This window comes from Cryptomeria japonica, chromosome 5 (genome assembly GCF_030272615.1).
Source record: "Cryptomeria japonica chromosome 5, Sugi_1.0, whole genome shotgun sequence".
NCBI lineage: Eukaryota > Viridiplantae > Streptophyta > Pinopsida > Cupressales > Cupressaceae > Cryptomeria > Cryptomeria japonica.
This window is the reverse complement of record NC_081409.1, coordinates 125,250,637-125,274,010: the sequence shown is the minus strand read 5'-3', so window position 1 is coordinate 125,274,010 and position 23,374 is coordinate 125,250,637. Positions and strand designations below refer to the sequence as shown.

The 23,374-nt window shown below is 33.3% G+C and overlaps 1 protein-coding gene across 1 annotated transcript in view; it reads left to right on the top strand.

Annotated features, from left to right (window-relative positions):
* Nucleotides 1–23,374, top strand: part of LOC131068392 (beta-galactosidase) — a 112,405-nt gene that overhangs the window by 5,233 nt on the left and 83,798 nt on the right. Inside the window, exons 5-10 of the mRNA XM_058003574.2 lie at nucleotides 8,452–8,595; nucleotides 16,810–16,907; nucleotides 17,022–17,127; nucleotides 17,248–17,332; nucleotides 17,663–17,784; nucleotides 17,916–18,080. Coding sequence (XP_057859557.2) covers nucleotides 8,452–8,595; nucleotides 16,810–16,907; nucleotides 17,022–17,127; nucleotides 17,248–17,332; nucleotides 17,663–17,784; nucleotides 17,916–18,080 — 720 coding nt within the window. The remainder of the gene's footprint in view (nucleotides 1–8,451; nucleotides 8,596–16,809; nucleotides 16,908–17,021; nucleotides 17,128–17,247; nucleotides 17,333–17,662; nucleotides 17,785–17,915; nucleotides 18,081–23,374) is intronic.

Sequence of the window (23,374 nt, the reverse complement as noted above, 5' to 3'; positions counted from 1 at the left end):
TTATTTAATTAGTTAGTAATGAACTAGATTAATTAAATAAAATAATTATTTAACCAAATTAAATGAATTAGATTAATTAAATAATATAACTAATTATATGTGTAGCTCTAAACAAGGATTTCATGAGGGGAAAATAATAATCTACGTGGGTGAGCAATTGTGTATGTGACAAGGTCTATTATTTTCTTAAATTTTAATATATGGTGAGGTGTTAGAGTGTGTTTTTTGGTATCACACTTTCTTTTATGCGTTTTATTTTTTGACCCCCAACATACTCTACTAAGGTTGAACCGTGGTTTGTTATATCATCTCGTGTCTTGATGGCATGTTTTTGGGGCATCTTTACTATTTGCCTTTTTTGCATGAGTCAATCCAAGTTATGCATGTGATAAAATATCATCATGTTTCCTTATACTTTAATGCATACCATCATATGTTATATCAAATTTAGGTTTCTCATCACATTTGAAAATTTCTTCAAAATTACTGGCATATACTTTTCTACAAAGTTCCCACAATATTTCTCAACCATACTTTCCCTTTCCATATTTACTAAACATCTTTTTGATCTCAATTTTGCTTTAGAAAACCCATCCACATTCTTCACAGCTACCATTCACAATTCATCCTTAAATTCTTGAGGCATCTTAAACCCAAAATATAATTTATCAATCCAACCAAACTAATCAAGTAAAATGTAAATTCAAACATCCCAGGCACAACATTTCACTATCCCTATCCCACCATGGTGTTAATAAGCATCGTTATTCCTCTCAATCTCAATGATTTTCAATCACGACACTATTTTTTTTTTGATCGGTAATATTTGTGATTTTATTAAATAAAGTTAAAACAGTACATCTTCATCCAGAATTTAACTATCAAACCACTTCCCCCAAAAAACCACCCATTAACAAAAAGAAATTCACAAACAAATAACCTGCCCAAAACCCACACCCCACTACCATGAGTACAAAAATGTCCATATACATCATGCCATACTAAAATTGGCATATATTGTTCAAACAGTTTCTAACAAAAAGTTAAGATTTTTAAATAAAATTTAACAAAAAAAGGAAATTGGCACCAAGAGGTATCCTGGCCTGCAAAATCTTCATCTCTCTCTTTCTTCATCGCTTTTGTAGTTGAGGCGCTCAAAACACCACCCACCCTATTCTCACCACCACTCAGTCTGATTGCCAGCAACTCATTTTGGTTGGCCATTTCCACGGATAGATGCTTGGTTATCGGTCGCTTCCTTTGCTCCTCATCCACCACCCCAGCTTCCTCCCTCACCTACCTGATGATCTCCTCCAATTCCATGATTTGAACATACATTTTCAGGCCCTCCCACCCTCTCCTTGCATCCTCACGAAATCTAGCTTTTACTTCTTCTCGACATCGTAGAAAAGGAATCCGCATATGCCTGCCTCTAAGTTCTCCATGCTCCTTTGAGATGCCTTCTGAAACATTAAAGCCCCATCTCGGGACCGCCCACTCCAACAGAGAATCCATATTAAGTAGGTAATCTTTCGACACTATCGTCGTCATCACACTTCTAACCTCCTCATAAGAATAACCAAATCGAGGCCCCACACCATAATTAAGGAGTAGATATCCACCCTTGTTTTGTATCTATGACCAATGACTACCACCTCCTCGCTTAGGACCAATTGAACATCCCTCAAGAATAGGGGATCCCTCACAATAAATATATTTTGCAGCCATTTTTCAGGAACCGAGCCCCAAAAGGCAGACATGAGTTTAGTCGTTTTGAGTGTGAAATTGGCTTCCATTTCGAGCACCACACAAAACCACCTATCTCTGCAAAGAAAATGCTTTCACCACCACCAAATTCATTCATCTACCACAATGAATGAGCGTACATTCTCATTCTAACTATTAATGAAGCTCTTTCAACTTCCACTGCTGTTGCAGAGGAATTTGACATTAATTGCTCATAATGCTCGAGCCAGCCTAGATACACGAACAAAGGAAAAAAAACACATTTCACACATTTCAAGTATGTCATTGGTATGTATTTAGTAGGCCGTCTTAACTCCATTGAATGGTGCTATCATTACCATCCCACCACCTCACCTCTCCCTTAGCTAAATCGCATGCCACATTGGACAACCCATCAACAATGACATTTCCACTTCTCCTTACATGAGAAATACAAAAATCTTGAAAGGTTTTTAATTTTGAGCAGATTAAGGTGATAAAATTATTTAATCTCCAACGCAGGGTTACTCCTTTCATGATTGTGTTAACCACAACTTGAGAATCTCCCTCCAAATGGACTTTAGAAACCTTCATGTTAACTGCCAAATTAGTTGCTAACAAAGCCGCTTGCACCTCTGTGTCATTATTAGTTCCATCTTGCAGTCTTTTTGCACCTTTAAAAAGAACCTTCCCTTCATCATCGCAAGCCACACATCCCGCTCCAGAAATACTCGGGTTGCCCGTAGAGGCCTCGTCAAAGTTGATCTTAACCCATCCCTACTCAGGTTTTGACGAAATCTCCTCCTTATTTCCATGATCCTTACCAAAAGGATTAACCCTTGGAAACCCATGAACAGGTATCACAATGACACTTTGAAGAGGGGACAATGTAAATATATAAACACATAAAGTCACCCTAACACCATTTCATACCAACATTTTCATCTTTATTAATTGATTAAATAATTATTTAATTAATCTAATTTGCTAATAATTAAATAAATAATTATGTTATTTAATTAATCTATTTCGTTAATAATTTATTAAATAATTATGTTATTTAATTAATCTAGTTCACCACTAACTAATAAAATAAATATTATCTAATTAGTCTAACCCAATTTCACATCTAATTATATAATTATTCAATTTCTTCAATTTTCTCCTTACTAATAATTAAATTTAATGACATTTTATTATTAAATTAGTTTATACCACCTCCAACATTTCATGAAATAAATGACCAACTAATTGTTTTTCCTTGTTTTTTTAATTAAAATTAACTATATATGATTGTTTTAGGCAATGTAACCCATCCCTTCATCTTGAACAAACTAAATCAACACCTCTCATTTTCTCTTTGATCCAAAACAATTCCTCTCATTCATTATCTACTTTCAATCTTCCAAACAAATCTTTTTCTTTCATTCTCCCTCCCAAAATAAATAAATAAAGGTGCAAGGTGCGCATCTCTAATGGAATGTGTTTCTTAAATTTTGAAGTAATCTAGTTGAGCATTCACATCCCAAATCCTTGGATCAAGTTTAGTTTACCATGAAATTTACATTTCGTAACTTGCCTTCTTTTATTATTTGAATTTTCATTATTAATTCCATTTTTACTTGAATATGAGGTTTGCATGTGTTTTAGAATAGAAATGTGATATTTTGATTTTATTTCTACTAAAAAAATATATGCTTAAAATGTCAATGGATGGTAATCCATCGTTTGACTTTCTTGATTAATAGCTAATCTAGAGATAGTTATTTACCTTGAAATTATTATTAACATGTATATAATTTTATTTATTTGTTATATATTAATAAATAATGTTAATAAATATTGTTTAACCAAATATATACAAAATTTAAATAGTTATTAAGGTTTATGAAAAAAGAATTTTTTTTTTTCCATTATACTAATGCATGCCATCTTCAACATATATAGTTTTATTACTTGAATCATTTTTTTATTTAATTTAATCGACACTTATGTGAAAAGTAAAAGTAAATTTTATAAGTAATATTGTTTAACTAATTTTTTTATATTTGTCTATTATTTACTTTCACTTAATATACATCCAATAAATTGGGAGCTACATCTTTTGACATCCCCAAGATTGTGTTTCTCTCTAGTATGTGTGGCTGTAATGTATTTCTATAGGGTTTAATTGTTCATATATCTTAGACTATGTGTATGTTAGATTCCAAATAATACTTGACTTTTTGTAGTTCCATTACTAAAACCAATTTTTTCTTTGATTATTCTTTCTTTTTTTAAGGATGCATGAATTGTCTTTAGAGAGAATCAACATATAACCTAGGCTAACAATCATGACTTATTCTAGCTTCACAACATCTTTATCACAATACTTTTGATATGTCCCCATCCACAACCCTCATATACACTTCTTTTGTAAATTACTATCTAATCATTATAACTTGGTTCCAAAGACTTATCCCCCACTTCAAAGTGTGCCTTAAGACTTATTGACATTGTGTAATTTAAACGGTTTTATCGATTTCCTTGTCAAACAAATGTTATCTAAACTTACTATAATTGTATAATCAATTATGTGACTATCATGACATAAAGAATTGAAGTACAACCTTAGGGTGTCACTACATAGTGTATCTGAATCTCAACCAACACATTGAGTTTGTTTCTATTAGTGTGAAATAAGATCACAAAGGGTTTAAAAGTGTCAATGATGATTTCATGGTCATTTATGTTGAGTGGTTCACTATACCTTAAAATGAAATAAACATAAGAATACTTGAGAATACCACTTGATTGTGTAAAACTACATTATAAATCACCCATTTTAGAAATTATAATTTTTAACAATGACTTTCCCACTATTTTCAACTACATAATCACATAATTTATTATCTTCGCTCTCACCCAACCACAAATAAATACTATTATAATAAAAAAAACTATATAAATGCATTGGGATGATATTATTCAAAAATAGTGAAATATAATTTATAATACAATATTTATCATGTTCTTATAAATAGGAAACACATTACACCTAATCCTCTTTACTCCTTGACCAAACCTATGCAATTTTGGTGTTATAGAAACTTAACAAAAACATGTGAATTATTCTATTAACTAGGTAGTTATATACTAGCTAGTTATGATATGTTTAAATACTCAAACCTATATTCACATAGTAGGATTTATTAGTTCTTTCCATTTTCTCCCATATTGTATCATATTATTAGACTCAAAGATAATATTTATTACATGCATGAGCATAATTATGCTCTTACGTTGAATCAAGATGAATTTGGACTTATCCACAATTCATTGAAAAATATCCACAATGTGTGATCTAAGACACACAATGCAATTGGTACACATATGTAACTAAATAGATAACTCAATTTTTTACTATAAAGCTCGTTGGGTATAAATTGGGATACACTTAACCATTCACAATAAGTAATAGTGGGAATAATCCCAATATGCTTCTTCATTGGAAATGACTTTATTACATTTGTATGAAAACAAAAACACATAATTATTTATAACAAAATTTCAATATACAAATAAGCACTCATACAACTATTCACAAAACAAAGAAGTTAGACTAGGTCTCATTACTTCTTGGACATAAAAAAGACTTTAATTCATTAGAATCTCACTAAAAAACTTTTTCTAAACCAAATTGATATTAATAAGTACTCTATAAATATTTGAGCTAACAATAATCTAATGTTGGAATTTTCCCTACATCCTTATAAGGTCCTTTAGCTTCCTACTATCCTTAACTCATTTATCCAAGTTGATTTATTTGGTTCTATGAACCAAAAGATTATTAGAAATGGAAAAAAAACACTTTTGTTAGATGATTATCATAAGATTATTAGAAATGGAAAAAAAACACTTTTGTTAGATGATTAACATATGATAGTATTAAAATAATTAAGTATAATTTAACCAATAAAATCTAAAGAAAAAGATTTTGGGTGAATTCATGAGAATGACTCTTTTACTTTTCTACCTAAATATAAAGTTTAATTTATACAAGCGCTCTATGATAATATCTCACAAATATTCATTATTTTGATACAAATGAGAATCTAGTCATTTTATGTGAACATGTTAAAGTATAATTTAAACATGATAAAATATATATACAATACAACATTTCTTACAATTGTATAAAAAAGGAAGTACAACCACCTAGTCCCACTTATTCCTCAATTAGCCAAAACATGTATGCAATACAATATTCTATATGAATCTTACAACAAAGAATCTAACAACTCAACAAATATAGATAAATTTTTATTTTAACTCAGTAGTTATACTCAAAATTAATGATGGAAACAAAATTTTTATAGTAATGTATACTTTTTTAATTATACTAATTTTACAGTGATGTATACCCTTGGAATCTTAAAAATTATTAGGTTTCTAATATCATCTTTGAATCATATTTTGATTATTAATGTGATTAATATTCAATAGAAAAGGTTTTGGATGATTTTGTTTTAAATAACTCTAATTTAGGTAGTATAGTAATGGACATAAGGGATTTTTTTAAATTTTAAAATAAAAAGTATATTAATTTGATATAATAATTTTTTTTTTTGGTAGGTAATAGGTCGAAGCCGCAGTGATCTTAAACCTTCCTCATTTTTATGGAAGGCCAAGAGTCACAACTTAGAAGGGTTTCCACAGTGACAACCTAGTGTTTTAACCAATTAAGCTCAACCCCTTGGACAATTTGATATAATAATTATAATGGAGAACTTTCTTAATATTTTAAGATAGACAGAACAAAATAATGCATTTAGTTGTTGCTATCTATAAAAAATATCATCTCAAGGGTCATATCATTTGTTATTATCTACATAAATCATATGCTATTTATATTAAATATCATCGAGCAATAACTCTTGTCATGTTATTTGTGATTATTTAAACATAACATAACTTTTATTTAAGTAATGGTTTATGTATTACACAATTTTTAATTATTTAGTAAATTATAAACTAACTTATAGTTTTAATTAATTTAAATAGTTTTAAGTCAATCTTAGTTAATAATTATATAAATTCATGTAATCTTATTTGACACCAATATATAAGCCACCTTTAATAACAAAACTAATTTTTATTTTATTTAATAATATTTTGTGTTAAATTGAACTCAGTATAACCAAACTACCCCCGAGCCGCGTGGCACCGAAATGGCATTGATAGTTTGATTGGACTGAGTTTGGCCGAACTCAATTTGACCGGACTATTGGCGCAATTTAGGCACTTTTTGTGAGTACTTGACCTTAGATTTTTCAATAAAATTCAAAACAGTCTGGCTGAACTTAGTCCGACCGGACTGAGTTCGACCAGACTCACCAACGTGGCAGGTGATGTGGTAGCCAAATCACCTATTTTGTTTGTATTTCTAAAACTTTTCACTTCTGCTCAATTTTTCTTCAAGCAAAATATGTTTTTACAAAAATAAAAAAATACCCTTTTGTAGAGCTTGAAGTCACGAATCTAGACATATAATTTTTTTTTTCATATTTTGATTAATTTTAATATTTTTTATTAATTAAACATTGCAAGTAGGTTTTTGAAGTTAAAAAAGAAGCTAATTAAAAATTAAAAAAAAATTAAATGATATTAAAAAATTTAAAAAATATATTTTTCACTAGATGAGAGAATCTTCTCCAAAAGGGTATAATTTTTTTTTTTGATAATCATAAATTTGGTAGACAAAAGGTGACGTCGAATGAAAACTACCAAATTCAGCTATGTTGGACTTAAAAATATTATTACGAGAAAAATATATATCAAAATTTAATTTTTTTTTAACACTGCATATATATGTATTCTATTTGGAAAATTAAAATCAGAAAAAAATAAGTTTGTTTTCATTTTGTTTGGCGACGTCAACTAGAACCCCTGATTTTTCAACATTTTTCAGAAATAAAAAATCCGTGTTTGAATATATAAAACAAATGTCAAACTTTTTTTATTTTTATTTTTTAAAATAATAGACATAAGTTTAATTAATATTTCTATATTTGATCAGTTTACATTATTTTGAAATTCAATTTAGAAATGTCACTTTTATGTGGACTCAAAATTGTGCTTTTACCCAACAAGACTGACAAAAAACAAGACACACAGAAAGAACCCCAGCCCAACACTAGCAAAAAGCCAACACAACGCTAACAGAAGAATACAACAACACTAGCAAAAGAAACAACACTAACCCAGGTTCTTTAAAGTTTCAACAACATCAGCTTCAAGTTGATTCATCTTCTAGGTCGCTTCCTTCAACTCCATGATGTCCCGAGGCAAATTAGTAGTCTTCTTCTTCATACTTGCCCTCGTTCTCTTGCTAAGACCCGAATTATCCTCAGTACTCAAATCGTTTTCCCGGTCCAAGTCAACAAAAACCCTGCCCTGGTGAAGTTTTTCTAGTTTAGCCACCAAAGTATCTCCATAATTTTGTGCAGGGTGGTCTAACATTTATTGATCCTCTGTTCCACTTCCCCAAACTTATTATCATACTGATGTTATATACTTATTATTTTATAATTAAATTTTTTATTCTTTATTATATAATTTCAATTTATTTTATTAATTTTTTTTTGTAATCATTGATTAAAACTGTTTGTTGATGCTATTAACTATATGGTTTGTGTTTATAGATAAAGAATCAATAATTAATGACTATATGTTTTGTGTTTATAGATAGAGAATGAATATCAAAATGTAGAGGCTCATTTTGGAGAAAGTGGGCATTCATATGTTGAATGGGCAGCAAGCATGGTTGTGGCATTACAAACAGGAGTTCCTTGGACAATGTGCAAACAAGATGACGCCCCTGATAATGTGGTTAGTTTCCTTATGTTTAATTTTGTTTTGCTAGTGTTGTAATTAATTGTTTTCACTTACCTAGTAAGGTGCACATGACAACTAAGAAAATGGTACATACATGCTTTTTCTATAATGTAATGCTTAGGTATTACTTCCCATATTTGTTTTGAATTCTTTATACTTTGCATATTTGGATAAAGCTCATGTAGAACATAGTTGAGCTTAAAGTTGAATTTTTATTTATTTATTAATCATTAAGTCTCAAGATACGCTTAAATTCATATATTGCATATGTTAGTATTTTTTCAAAAGATCTTATATTTTGTTATAAATTATTGTATAAAAATAAATTAGGGGTTGTGTTCTATTGGTTAAAAGATTGAATTCACTAAAAAACAAAAAAAACTATCCTATATATTATTTATGATGGTTAAATAGATTAAATTAATTAGTAAATAAAATTATTGTTTTCAAACTAAATATGTAGATGTGCAATATCATTTTGTTAGGAGGATGGTTGAGACAAGGAAAGTTCAAATAGGGAAAATTGACATTTAAAAGAATATTGTTGAGTCTTTAGTAAAATTTGTGGTATTTCTAATTTTTTTGTACAACAACTTAATTGGATGTCAATCTTCTAACTCACAAAAAAAAAACCCAAACCAACTAACCATGAAACATTCTTGAAAGCTCAATTTTGAAAATTTCAATAAAGAGAGGCTCTTTTATCAATTCTAAATTGCCTCATTTACATAACAAATATTAAAGTAGTTTAATTGATTTTTTTTTAAAGAATTCTATGCAATTATGGACATTGTTGATGGAATTACTACCTTCACCAGAGCTACATTGTGAGAACCTTTTTAACACATCATAGGAAAGGTTTTTAAAAAACATATTTAAATGTCTCCTTTATATGATGTGCTAAATATTTTATATGATGTGCTAAATATATGATAAACTAAATATACGACTAGATGACATGGCCCTGAAAAGTTTATATTTGAAATAGAGGTCCGGTGGTGTGGTTTCCATAATCTAGACGTTAGATATTCGTATTTGTGTTGGCATATCTGTGACTCATTTTGGTTACCAAAAGCAAGCAGAGGTGCGGAAAGAAGTCGCAATGACATTGGACGCACCCAATTTGTGATCAGCAGCAGGGCAAAGGTAAGATATGTCCATAGCCTTGCTCTTTTTTACAGCCTCTGCTTTTTTTTAACCCCTTGGTATGCAAATTGATGTGAACAAGTATTACAATTTAGCAGCCCTGAAACTGTTGCGTAGACAATACGTAAGAGAGGCTGATGTAGAACATATTTTTTTTTGTTAATATGGGGCTTTGGGGAGTGACATCATACACCCTCAGGTTCCCACATAGCGAACTCTTCTATAATATATGTATAATGAGCTAGAAATCTGAGCAATAATCTTAACAAGGATTCTGAAATGGGAGGTCATTAATGAAAATGATTAAAAAACTATCTCCCCTTAGGTGGGTAAATAACCTAGTGAGTGTTATGCAGAAACTGCAAAGGGCAAAAAGGGGTGGTACGTGAAATGAGGGTGACATGTTTTACACTTGTCAGCTTGTTTCTTTCATTTTTAATATGGTAATAAGCTTTGGGTTATTGTAATCATATATATTGGAAAGGCCGCAATGTAATTCAAACCCCCTGAATCTCCCATCAACTTGTTATGCAGAAACTAAAAAGGGCAAATAAGGAAGAACAATTTTTTCTGGAAGATTTAAATTGATTCATACATCTTCTAAGACAAAGATTTCGAATATGAGTGGTATGTGAAACGAGGGTGATGTGTTTTACACTTGTGAGCTTGTTTCTTTCTTTTTAAATATTGTAATGAGCTTTGGGTTATTGTAATCATATTTATTAGAGATTCCCTAATGGGATTCAAACCTCTAACCAATGATTTCTAGGCCATCAATGTTTACCATTGAATTGTAGCCTCAAATCTCTCATCAACTTGTTATGCAAAAATTACAAAGGGCGAAGATGGATGAACATTTTTCCTATGTTTTGCAGTGTTTTGGGGATGGGGAGGGGTCGATTTTAGAGAGAGAAAGAGAGAGGGGGGGGATAACAACAATATCACTATATAAATTAAATAAATAATGATAGCAGTAGCATAACAACAAACCACAATAAAAATCATAAAACAACAATAAAATTAATCATGAGATCCATAATAGGGGTTTGGGAGTGGAGACCCTAATGGTTTTGATGGACAACAATGATAAGCTGCATAAGGTGTTAGACAATTTTTTTTTTTTTTGGATGATTGAAAAAATGAAGCAGAAATGAAAAAAATACATTTATAGGGAATTTTTTTGCTGCTATACAGTTATACCACTGCTGTAGGGATGCCTGGCTGTCCCCTCAAATGTCTTTGGCTGTCCGGAGGATGGCTAGACATTCTTGTGTGGTCTGAGGACATTTCAAAGATTTCCTACGATTTTTGAGGGAGGGGGACGTCCCCGTGAGATTCCGCCATCCTCAAAACGATAGTGGGGACGGGGACATAGGGCTCTAGGGGCGGGGACACGTCCTCGTAGAACGTTGCAATTTTCCTCTTTGAATGGAAAATTTAAATTGATTCATACATCTTTAAGTCAAGAATTAGAATATGAGTGGTATGTGAAATGAGGGTGATGTGATTAATACTAGTCAGCTTGTTCGTTTGATTTTTAATATTGTAATGAGCTTTGGGTTATTGTAATCATATTTATTGGAGACTCTCCAATCTGATTCTCATCAACTTATTTCCTGGGTAGATGATATGCACAATTGCAACAAGAAGAGCAAATACCAGCCGATAGGAACGTGTAGAAACAGGTTATATTGGACCATTCGCATACAAAGATAATAGTGCCAGGGGAATGCACAGTTGGCAATAATGAAACAATAGAAGGGTTCCAAGTGGGGAAGCAAGCATATAGGTTAATAAAAATATCATGGGGTTTTTTATATTTACATTGAACTACGTTTCACAATACCCATTAGGTCCCCCAATTGTCTATCTGTACCCTAATCTCAATGCACGTGGAGGGACAATTGGCTCATGGGGAACATCCATGCTAGGACACCCTTAGCCTAGCCTTTAAGATACAATGGAAAGGTTGGCATACATAAATGTGAAACTGTAGAAGCAGCTTTTAAGGTGCAAGCAAACTCAGAAACTGAAACAAACAAAGAACGAAAAATCCACAGTTATTTTGCCGAAAATAGCTCATAACTCGTCTACAAGCATTGCTAGAATGCATAAAGCACAAGGAGAGAAAACGGTTAAAGAGCAAGATAAAGGAAAGGAAAAAGTTAACTGAGTGCCTCAAGTTGAAATAAGACACAACTAAATGAGGCCAAAACTTACTAACAAACAAAGTAGAAACGGTGGAAGATAAGCTAGAAAACAAGGATCTATAAGCCCCACGTCAACACCAGTAATATGATCATTGGAATTATATATCAATCAGCTAATGATCATGAAATAAAGACTTTTAAGACTTTGGAAGTAAGGGGTCAATATGAAGACAACAAGATAAAAGAAATCACAGAATCCAACCGGATATCAGTAAGAGAGAGAAAACTGCACAAAGAAAAAGTAAACAACATCATGGAAAAAGAGAGGAAGAGCTGATTATAATAAAACAAGATCTAGACCAACTGAAAATGGTAGAAGAAAATAAATCAAAATCTCTAGAAATAAGAGATGCACCACAAATGAAATAGATTGAATTGGCAATCACAAGCATATATATATATATATAAAACTAGTTAAGTGATTCAATGAGGAGGCCAAGTCTTGGGCCCAATTACTAAAGAAACTGCCATATACACAAAGGGAACTCATGGAAAAGAATCATAAAAGGAAAGAACATGATACACAAGTAGATAAAGACTTGACCATAGTACCACAAGAAGAGAGAAGGAAGGGGAAAAAGTGAAGGCATCAAGAAATGCAAGAAAATGGGCATGCTTATAGAATGATAAAACCCTAAATCGGTAACAGAATGGCACACAAGAAATAGGGTTTTAACCTGCCTTGGGAATACTTAACAATGGGAAGCTGGAATTGTAGATGTTATTCATGGAGAAGAGGACTTAGGTTGGGGTCCATAGAAAAAGGAAAAGACATTATCATTTTTATGGAAATACATGAGTAGGATGGTTGCAAAGTACTGAAGTTTGAGGGGCATTTAAAAAACTTTAGTTTGAGATGAAATAACCGACATTTTCAATGTTATGGCCTGAATTAAAATTTTGACTATTTTTTACAATTAATGTTCATGAAACCTTAACACTTTTTTCACTGAGGTTCCGATGTGAGCAAGCTGAGAGCATATAGTGATAGAATTAGAATAATATGAGAATATTGTACTTGTTGATGGCAAGTCACACAACTTGATATTGCAAACTATTATGAAATCCGGAAGTAAGGATATGCTTATTCTAGTGGCAAGCCTTTTAGATTTATTACAAGCTTTAACTCAAGATGATTGAACCTAGTTTTGGCAATAAGGCTTCCAAAACAAATAGGCATTCTAAATTTGGGGCAGAACTACATACATTTATATAAAAAATAATAATCCGATGTTGCGGTTGCATAGCCTCATACACTTACAATATTAAAATCAACCATTAGTTTATATATTTTTTGGTGGAGAACTACATAGAAAATTACAAGGCAAACATAAAATAATTATGCTAGAAATTCTGAAGATAAACTTGTATGATAATCAACAGCAACAAAATGCAAAACCTCCTATAATTGAGTGTAAATCAACAAGACCAAGCACTTACAAAAGAATTCAGCATGCTAATAATTTAGCTGTACGCACTGCTGTAATACCTCTGATTTTCACCCAAAAATGGATGCATCAGTCTGGTGGAAGTATGAGCTTGTATAGTTGTCATTGGTGTCAAACTTGGTTATCTTGATAGATTTTGGTCCGGATATGCTCTTGGTTGTTGCAGTTGTGGTTTATATTGCAGATTGAGTTTGGTATTTTTGATGTTAGTTATGGTATTTCAATTCGAATAGTTAGTTCTGTTCTTTGGCAGTATGTGTGTTTGTCAGACTCATAGTTATAGTTTGGCTTGGACTTTGCCAGTCCCGAGCCGGGATGACTTTGTAGAGTCTAGACGACCTTGGACTCAGACTTGGCCGAGTCTAGCTGAGTCTGCTTAGACTCCCTGAGTCTGTCAGATTTGGTAGACTCGCCAAGTCCCAAGGGTAAGCCTCTGCCATGCAGAAGATTTCAGAGCTAATTTTTAGCTATGGAAATTTAATTTTCAATTCATAATTTTTTATAGATGATGTTAACAGATGTCCAATCCAGATAGTTATTGACCGGGGGTTTAGAGTGGAGAGTTGAGTTCAGGAGCATGAGCTCTCCATCCTTGGGTTCGGAGGCAAGAAAGAGAGAAAATGAATCAGGTAGGCTCCTCAACTAATTTGGATCGACCAGTTCATGGGGGGGGGCCCTACTATTCTATGGGAGTATTTTAGTTGTTGAATTCTGGATGAGTTCCGGCAACAACTAATACACCCTCGGGCAGAAGGGAAGCTTGTCCTCTAGATGGCGATAGTTGAACTCAAGTTATCCGAGGGATACGGTGGACGACATATCTTGAATCTTGAGTGAGGATATTGTATCTGCAACACATAAAGTTTCTAAATGGATGGCACAAAATTGGTATTACAATATATAATCTATTAAATGCTATCTTGTGGAAGTAAAATGTCAATAAAAAATTGCTAGATTTTAGTGGTACACATCTGCAAAAGAATGTCTTGAATTCAAATTTGAAGATACATAACTTGTTGCCCAATCAATCTTTTCCAGTAGTAGCATACTTAGGTAAGGCATAAATAGGAGAATAAACACAAAACTAAGATATGATATCCTAAATTAATACATGCAAAAAGTTTCAATATCTCATTCATGTGGACCTGATTAATTTTGCTAAGCACTGTATTAGGCATGCATGAACCCCATTGGTGCATCAAGGCAAATTAGAATTTACAAACAGTCATGAATAAGCAATTTGGTGTCATTTTACACTTTCTGTTTGAAAATTGTGTTGGTTGATTTTAGAGATTGAACTTCTGAAGAAGTTGTCATCTGCACATGATTGTCTTCAATCAACCTTGTATAGTCTATACACAAATTTAGTAGTTTACAGTGTCGTTAAGGGCATCTAGTAATTTTAATTCTATTTGCGAGATTATTGTGTCTTTAAGATTTATTTATTAAAGGATGCATGAGACAAGTTTTAAATCCTTAAAATCTTTGAATTTCTTGGGTTTTTCAATTTTTTGATTCCTGGTTGAGTTTTTACCAAGTCCAGGCGTCAAGTTCGAGTCCGAGTAAAAAATTATCTTGCCAAGTCCGAGTCTTGTAACACTGGTCAGACTAGTTCAGAAAGTCTTCAGTGACCTTCAAATATGTTGCAGATTGTGTTGCGGTTTAGTGGATGTGATTTTATGGCTTGTATAGTATTCTTAGTTTGCTTCTCTGGTGGATTCTTTGTTTTGCAAGAGAGCTTTGTTGATTTATGTTCGAGATATTCAGTTATGTTATAATTTGGCGTGTGTGATTGAGTTATCTTGATTGGATCATATTCCTTTGGTCTAGATATGCATTGGAAGATGTATTGAGAAGTTGTTATGGGTCTCACCATGGCGTGTCGAGATCCACGTGAGGTATTTTGCATCGGAAGATGTTTTTTGGCTGAATGATTGCTATGGCTACATGTGACATTTGGTAATGACTTTGGAGAATATATTAGCGTGTGCGGATCATTGGATTTGTCTTGGAAGGATGTATAGTGATGTGTTTTGGTTCTTCTTTCTCTTGGAGTGGACCTGCTTTGAGTATTTTTGGTCCGGGTGGCTTATTTTATGTAATGATGTTTATTTTGTTCTTGGCTTATTGCAGACTTCTAGGACTAGACCCTCTAGTTTTACCTCTCCTCTATTTTTACCTAGAGCTGGGAAGAGGAAGTTGTAATTGTAATTTGTAATGATGTATTTACTTTTAGTTTTACAAAAACTATTTACTATTTTGCTTCCAGCCATCAGCATTCCTCATGAGGATGCGATTTTGTAGACACTTTACATTTAAATATATCTAGAATCAACTTGTTTCTTTTGTGTTATCATTTATTGACTCATTGGATGCATCTTCTCATTAAATTTTGCAGAAAAAATGCATTTTTTATTAAAATTAAGTGTGTTTTTACGTTGCCGAGTTTTTTTCTCAGGGGTTTGGCGAGTCGAGTTGAGTCGCGAGTAGTCCAACTATGGATGAAATTATTGTGTCTTTAAGGTTTATTTATTAAAGGATGCATGAAATAGGTTTTAAATCCTTAAAAATCTTTGAATTTCTAGGGTTTTCCATTTTGCCGAGTCTTGGCTGAGTTTTTGTCGAGTCCGGGTGCCGAGTTTGAGTAAAAAATCAGCTTGCCGAGTCTGAACTGAGTCCAAGTCTTGTAACTATGAGTGATGTAACACTTGTATAACCTCTGGTATAGTGGCATGAGGCATGAAAACACACTCTTCTTTGAGTTTTCTCTCATTGGGGGTTTCTCAAACTTTTATGGTATTGTGTTTGCATCATTTTCACTATATATGAGTTCTGTTTGGTGTGTTTAATTCGATTAGTGTTTGTTTGTATTGGAAGAGCATTGAATATTCGTTCTTCAAGAGGGTCTAAGGCTAGCTTCAGCTTTTAATGGATCAAATATAAAAGCAGCAACAAGGGTATGTAGAAGATCATTAGAAGTAGCAGCATCCCCAACATGAGGTTCAATAGAAGTAGAAGCATCCACATGATTAAAATCTATTAAATAGAGGTTTCTATAACATCAAAAGCAGTAGAAGTACAAATAGTATCAATGTCCTGCATGACCAATGGTGTCCTCATTTGTGCTTATGACTATTACAAAATTCAAAATTTGTTTAGCTAAGCTTTAGAGACTCTAATATAATCTATTTTTTTACCATGTTTCAAAAAATGCCTGTTACCTTTTTTTCTTCGTTTTAAATAGCCAGATATATGACAAACAAGCTTGAGTTAAATTTTGGATTAAATGAAAATAACGTCAATTATATCATTTTTTCTATAATAATCATTTGATACTTGGTTAGAATCAATTATTTCCTATTACAGTTTTTTGTTTCTTCTAAATGTTCCTTTTATTTTTGTAGATCGATACTTGTAATGGCATGTATTGTGGAGACCGAGAGACATTCACTTCTAATTCAACTAAAGAACCAAAAATATGGACAGAAAATTGGACTGGTTGGTAAGTTCGGAATAATACATAGCTTAAACTCACATGCGATTTTAATTCTAATGTAATTTCATTCTGTTACAGCTTCTCATTTTACTGTTTTTATGAAAATTTCTGTTAATATAGGTTTCAGGTATTTGGAGGGAGGAGACCCCAAAGGCCAGTGGAAGATATTGCATATGCGGTTGCACGATTTGTTGCAAAAAAGGGTACTTTTGTAAACTATTACATGGTATGAAATGATTGAACTGATGCATAAATTGGTTTATGTTAACAAATTGAGTTGGTTCTAGTTTATGTGCATAGACATCTTTCAATTTTTTTGTGATTTGACATTAAATTTGCACTACAGTATCATGGCGGAACTAATTTGGGGCGTTCTGGAGGACCATTTGTCACCCCAAGCTATGATTATGATGCACCGATTGATGAATATGGTTGGTAACAACAATGTATATGCATTTTACAATATTATTTTTAGAGACTTCATCTTTCTGCAATTATTATTAATGATAATGAAGTTAAGGTAAGAAATTAGTCGCAAAAATTATGAATTCGAAGTTTTGGATCTCTCTTTGTAATTTATCATTGAAAGAATAAGACAAGTTAAAAATACAAATTCTTACCCAATGTTCTTTGAATTTGTTTTCATAATATTATTTCTTAAAAACATGTACTATAGAATAACAATTTAATTCTGATAATATCTAATTAGCTCAAACTGAGTTCTCTTGAATTAATGATCAATTTTTTTTTTGGATTTGCAGGCATCATCAGGCAACCCAAATGGGGTCATCTTAGAGATTTACACAAGGCAGTAAAGCTTTGTAGTATTGCTATTCTCTTTTGGAAATCACATGATAAAATCACGTTGGGTCCTTCACAAGAGGTAAAGATTGATAGTTCATGTTTTCATTGATTTACATATCTATTGTTATAATGTGTATATATATTATAATCTTTATTTGAATGGTTTCCGTTAATGGGCCTCACAATTTTGGAGGCATTTATTGATTTCAGGCTCATGTATTCAGAAGCAGAGGAGGAGAATGTGCAGCATTCCTTTCAAACATGGATCCTAAATCTGATGTCACTATCAGTTTCTTTAACTTAAGATATTATTTGCCTGCATGGTCAGTCAGCATACTTCCTGATTGCAGGACTGTCATTTTCAATACTGCAATGGTGAGTCATTGCTCTGATTTCATTTGTTTAAATTTACCTGTTCAAAAATTAGTTTAATTGCATGTCTCAAATGAGGCTAAATATCAATTTTCTGGGAACCAATGAAGCGGAGGATTTTGTTCAATGCATCATTCAAATGGGTGGTAAATATCAATTTTCTGGGAACCAATGAAGTTTAGGATTTTATTTAATGAATTTCTCAAATGGTTGCTAAATGTCAATTTTCTGGGAATAATGAAGTGGAGGATTTTCTTTTTAATTGCGCTTGAAAAGCAGAAATGGCACAATAATACTGTAAGGTAATTTAACATCCACAATGTTGATTAAGAGCTGGTTTCCATATCTAGGACATGTTATTGTTTTGATCTCTCAGCTGCTCTTCTTTTTCACTTGGTGCAGTAGCAGTTAGTCTTAAAGTTGGGTGCAAGCAGGAAATATACTATATTTAGTGAATTAAGTTGCTAGAATGGGTGCTTATATTTGGTGTTAGCATTTGCAAATCTAGGCAAAGGTCTCAAGTCGACTGTGATATTGAGTTTGTTTTATTTTTGTTGTTATTGAGTTTTTATTCTGGGCAAGGAATAGTTTTTGTCATATTTTTGGAGAGATTCTAAGTGATGAAAATACATGATAAGGATCCAGCTCTAAAGCACTTAAATTTTGTTTTGTGAGCACATGTCAGCAGGTCTATTTAATGACTATTTGCACTCACTTTTCTAATACAGGGAAAATTCAGATAGCAAGTAATATAATATGGATTTCAATTTATTTATTGATTTTGTACCTTCAGCAGATTTGATTTGCAGGTTAATGTTTTAGTTGACATTTCAGCTTGCTGGTTGTTGATGTGTTTTTTAGGCACATACGGACACAGAATAAAATACCCAAAAGTATCTTATCCTCTCTTGAACAAAGTTACTCAAATGTTGAAGATTGGCTTAAGGATCACTTGAGACAACTCCAAGGTTCTTGTATGTTGGGTCACGACGTGTGGATAAGCACAGTTGGTTGATGTGATTATGCTGGGATCACAAGGGGACTTATGTTGAATGCTTGAAGTGTTGGAACTTAGATCCTAACTATTTGCTTGGAGAGTAAAAAAGGGCAAAAGGCATGGGGTTTAGAAAGTCTATTCTAATATTAAGAATGCAATAGAATGGGTGAATGATTCGATGGAATCCTACTGGGCAAGGTCTCAACATCTAACCGAGCAATTTGACACAAGCTCAGTGCAATCTTCTAATGGATAATTCAAAGATGTTCAAATCATTATCATGAAACATTGATTACCATTCAAGTTAATGCATAAACAATGGATATATAACAATTTGAAGTTAAAATTATATCATTCTAGTTGACCACACAATGCACTCTTACAATCAGCAAGAGGCTAGTGGTATGGACTAAACGGATTCCACACAAATGCGTTCAACAATTTTTCCATTCAATTTAATCAACATGAAAGCAAATGAGAAGTAGAAACTGTAATGTCCCCTTCCAGCTAGTGACCATTCTTGGTGGAGAATAGCCTGTTTAGGAGGCCCGTAGGCTATTTTTGGTAGAGTTAGGGTTTCCATCTTCCGGGAGGATTTTGAGTGGGAAGCAGTTGGAGTCTGGAATTTCTGATTGTGGAGTTTTTTTGGCTTTTCAGAGAGCTTCACAGTGATGATACATGCATCGCATTCAGTTGAGGTTTGCATACTTACTATTTTTAGTAAGTTAGATTTTGGATGACTGGATGGTACAATTTTACCGAGCTTTCCAAGCTCTTTCTCTAATTGCGAAGATCATGCTTTTCGGAGCAGTATTTCATGACTTACTATTTTTAGTAAGTAGCAGTTTGAGCGTTGCTATTTTTGGCAGTCTTGGACAGGGTCCTGATCCAGTTCAATTCAGTGGTTTTCATTGCTCACCTTCATCCTTGATATTGATGATAATCAGTATTGGAGTTATAAGTTATTTAATTAAATATTCTTTCCTTATCCTAAGGTTTAATATTTAATTATTTTATTATTGATTAATTTTATTGAGAATTGTGCATAATGTTGTTTTCCTAAGTCTGCTGCGCGGAATATTTATGTTATGAAAGGGGACGCCAAAGAGTGAATGTGGAGACATTATTTTATTTAACAAAGTGTATTTACATGCCAAAAAATCGTGGTCTTTTCCCTCTAGGCGTGATTTTGACTTATGTGTGGGATGCCATACTTGGGTCCACCTTGGGGAAATGAAATGCAAATTGAAGAGGGTAAATTTGGCGGTAATTTGGATTTGAATTTCAGACTGGGAAATCTATAAATACAGGTGCTTGGCCTCTCATTTGGTCATCCAGAGAATTTACACTGTTATGTTGTCGGAATGACTCCAGACTTCTTCGAGGGTGAAAACCTCCTAGAGTATCCTTTGTAGTTTCGAGTGTGAGACATCACTCCTAGCTGTGGTTCGATTTTGTTGGATTGCTTGGTTGTTTCCTGTGGATTGCGTTTTGTGTAGATTTGGAGAGTTTTGTTTGCTATTGTAATTTTTTGGTGTTGCTGGACATGGTCGCTGAAGCATTATTTTGTTCATATCTCCTTGCCTGTTGATCATTACATTCTGGGTATTGGCTCTATCCAATCGTACTCCCTAGGCGATGAGTCACCAATTTGCAAATGGGGACGTGGTGATTCTGATTTTTAGCTGCAAATCGAAATCTACACCAGTCCGTACCATTTGGGAGGTGCCTTGGGTTGCATGCATCACTCCTGAAGCTTCCAAGTTGCTGGTTTGAGGTTTGGGGATTGATCACCTATGTCATTTCTTTCTTTTGTTTCAGATTTGGTGTGATTTAGTGTAGAATTGAGTGAGTTGAGTTTTTTGGTGTTGCCTGGTGTGGTTGGTTCTGCGTGTCATTGATTTTCAGTTTCAAAACAGCAAGTAGTGTTTATGTCATGTGATTTTGGATAGCTTGAGATTTGCACTTAACTTCTTATCTATGCTCATATCTCTATTTGTAAGATTGTTTCAATAGTACTGATCAATCATTCTTATTGCTTCTTATTTGTAATTCCCACTGTGCAAGTGGAAGAGGATGGCATAGCCGCCTTCTTGTTTGTAATTCAATTTGTAACCTTTGTCCTTCCACTGAGTAAGTGGTTGAGTGATATTGTCCTCCCGCTGAAATATGCGGTGGAGTGATAGTTTCTATGTATTGTCCTCCCACTAAAATATGTGGTAGAGTGATTGTGTTGAAAATCCTTGTTGATTTCCTTGGTTGGTTCACCGCCTAGTAGTTTAGTTTCTATCTTGTTGGATAAGAAGAAGGGGCTGGCTTGCCGCTCGTGCATTGTAATTTCCGTTCAGTTTATGGTGCTAACAATCCCCGGAACACCGTATGCTCTCACCCTCCCAGATTGGGCTCTCGGTGAACAAAAGGTGGAAGGGTTCTCTTTTGGTTGTTTTGGCTCATCTCTCTAACCTTAACAGGTTATTGTGTTTGCTTTGTAATCTTATTGAGAAAATTAAAAAAAAAAATTTAAGGGGAATATTACAAAAACCACGGGACTAGTTGAAATAACACATTTCACCATAACTTCAATGAAACAAGTATCTTATTTACAAGTCTTGACAACAATTCCTCCTCCTAATCTAACTTCTATTCTGTGTTCTAATCTATCTTTTCTTGGACTACACACTATTCTATTATCTCTGTATTAATCTTTTACAAATGAAGAGCTTGAGCTTTATATAGATAGCTCATTACAACGAATGTCCAGGATTGATTCTCCATCAATGGCCAAGATCTTACAATGAAAACCCTAATTAGGGTTTGTTACAACAAACTCTATTCCAGCCAGTGAAATAATTGCAATATCTAGACACATGTCCTCTCTGAAATATTCGACCAATGGATAATGGGGGTAGGTGCCTCGAAGTTTGTGCCATCATATGATGAGCTTGGTCCATTGAATTCGGACGTGTTGATGTGGAGTTCCTTGATTTGGTGAGTGGTGTCTGGGATGACGACTAAGATGCCATCTCATCTTGCTTGTAGTCTTGGTAGATCTTCATAAATGAGTACTGAGCAATATCTCTTGATACTCAACATTATCCAACTTCAGCTGTGATAATAATGATCTTCTGACTTTGATTAACTCTTTTGAAACTATCCTCTTGAATGTCTCAGTCATGGAGGCGCAAGATGTAGATGTTGACTCCCTCTTAGTTTAGGATGCTGATACTGCCTTGGAATGAACCTTTGATTTCATAGTTGCTTCCTCACTCTTTTGGAAACTCTTTCTTTGTGATTCTCTTCATGCTATTAGTGTTGTGGATCATGTCTTTGTGTAAGTGAACTCTTCTTGTGTAGTCACCCTCCTTGATGTCTTTGTATTTGCTGATGAAGTTTTCCTTTCAAGGACATCTTCTTGACCTTGACATTGAAATTTCCTCCTTAGGACACTTGTTTTGATCCTCCTCCAACGTGATCCCCTTGATTTCTTTCTTTATCTCCTCCAAAACAAACAAATGAGCATCAAACACACATGATATATATCTTCTATATAACCTCCTAATTTGATATAATTTCTGATTTTATGTGATTTGTAGGTTTGATAAGAGGAGGTCGCTCCTAGGGTGCGCAGTGGAAGTTGAAGCAAATTCGCGCATGAGTGTAGGCAAAAGAGGTAGAATTCGCTCTCAATAAGTAGCGCTTGAAATTCGCTTCAAAAGAGGAGCACTTGAAGTTCGCTCCAAAAGAGGAGCACTTGAAGTAGCCTTCAATTTTGCTCTTCATCATCTTAAATTCAAAAATTCTCCTTTCTAAGCATATGAAGACATCAAATTGGCTCAAGGCAATATTCTATAAGCAATTTTACATCTTATCCTGGGCAAATGAAGCAAATTTGCTCTCAATGAGGAGCACTTGAAGTGAAATTCGCTGCAAAAGTGGGGCACTCGAAGTGGTTTTCAAATTAAAGTCATGTTCACTATCTTCACTCATGACCACTCAAATGCTTTAAATCGTGCTCAATCAAGGCTTCGAAGGCAAATTCGCTCTAAGGGGAGAGCTCACGAAGCAAATTTCGCTCCAAAGATGGAGCACTTGAAGTTTTTCGTTCTGAACTTGGAGCACTTGAAGTGGTCTTCAAACTTGACATTGAACTCGCTCTTTCTCACGTTTCTTCATTCTATGTGCTTAAACCTTAGGTCTTTCAACCTTTCATTTATGAAAACATGCCAAATTCACCTCATGGAAGGCCTAAGAAGAAATTTTGCTCCTATCTCAGGGCAGTGGAAGTGAGATTCGCTCCAAG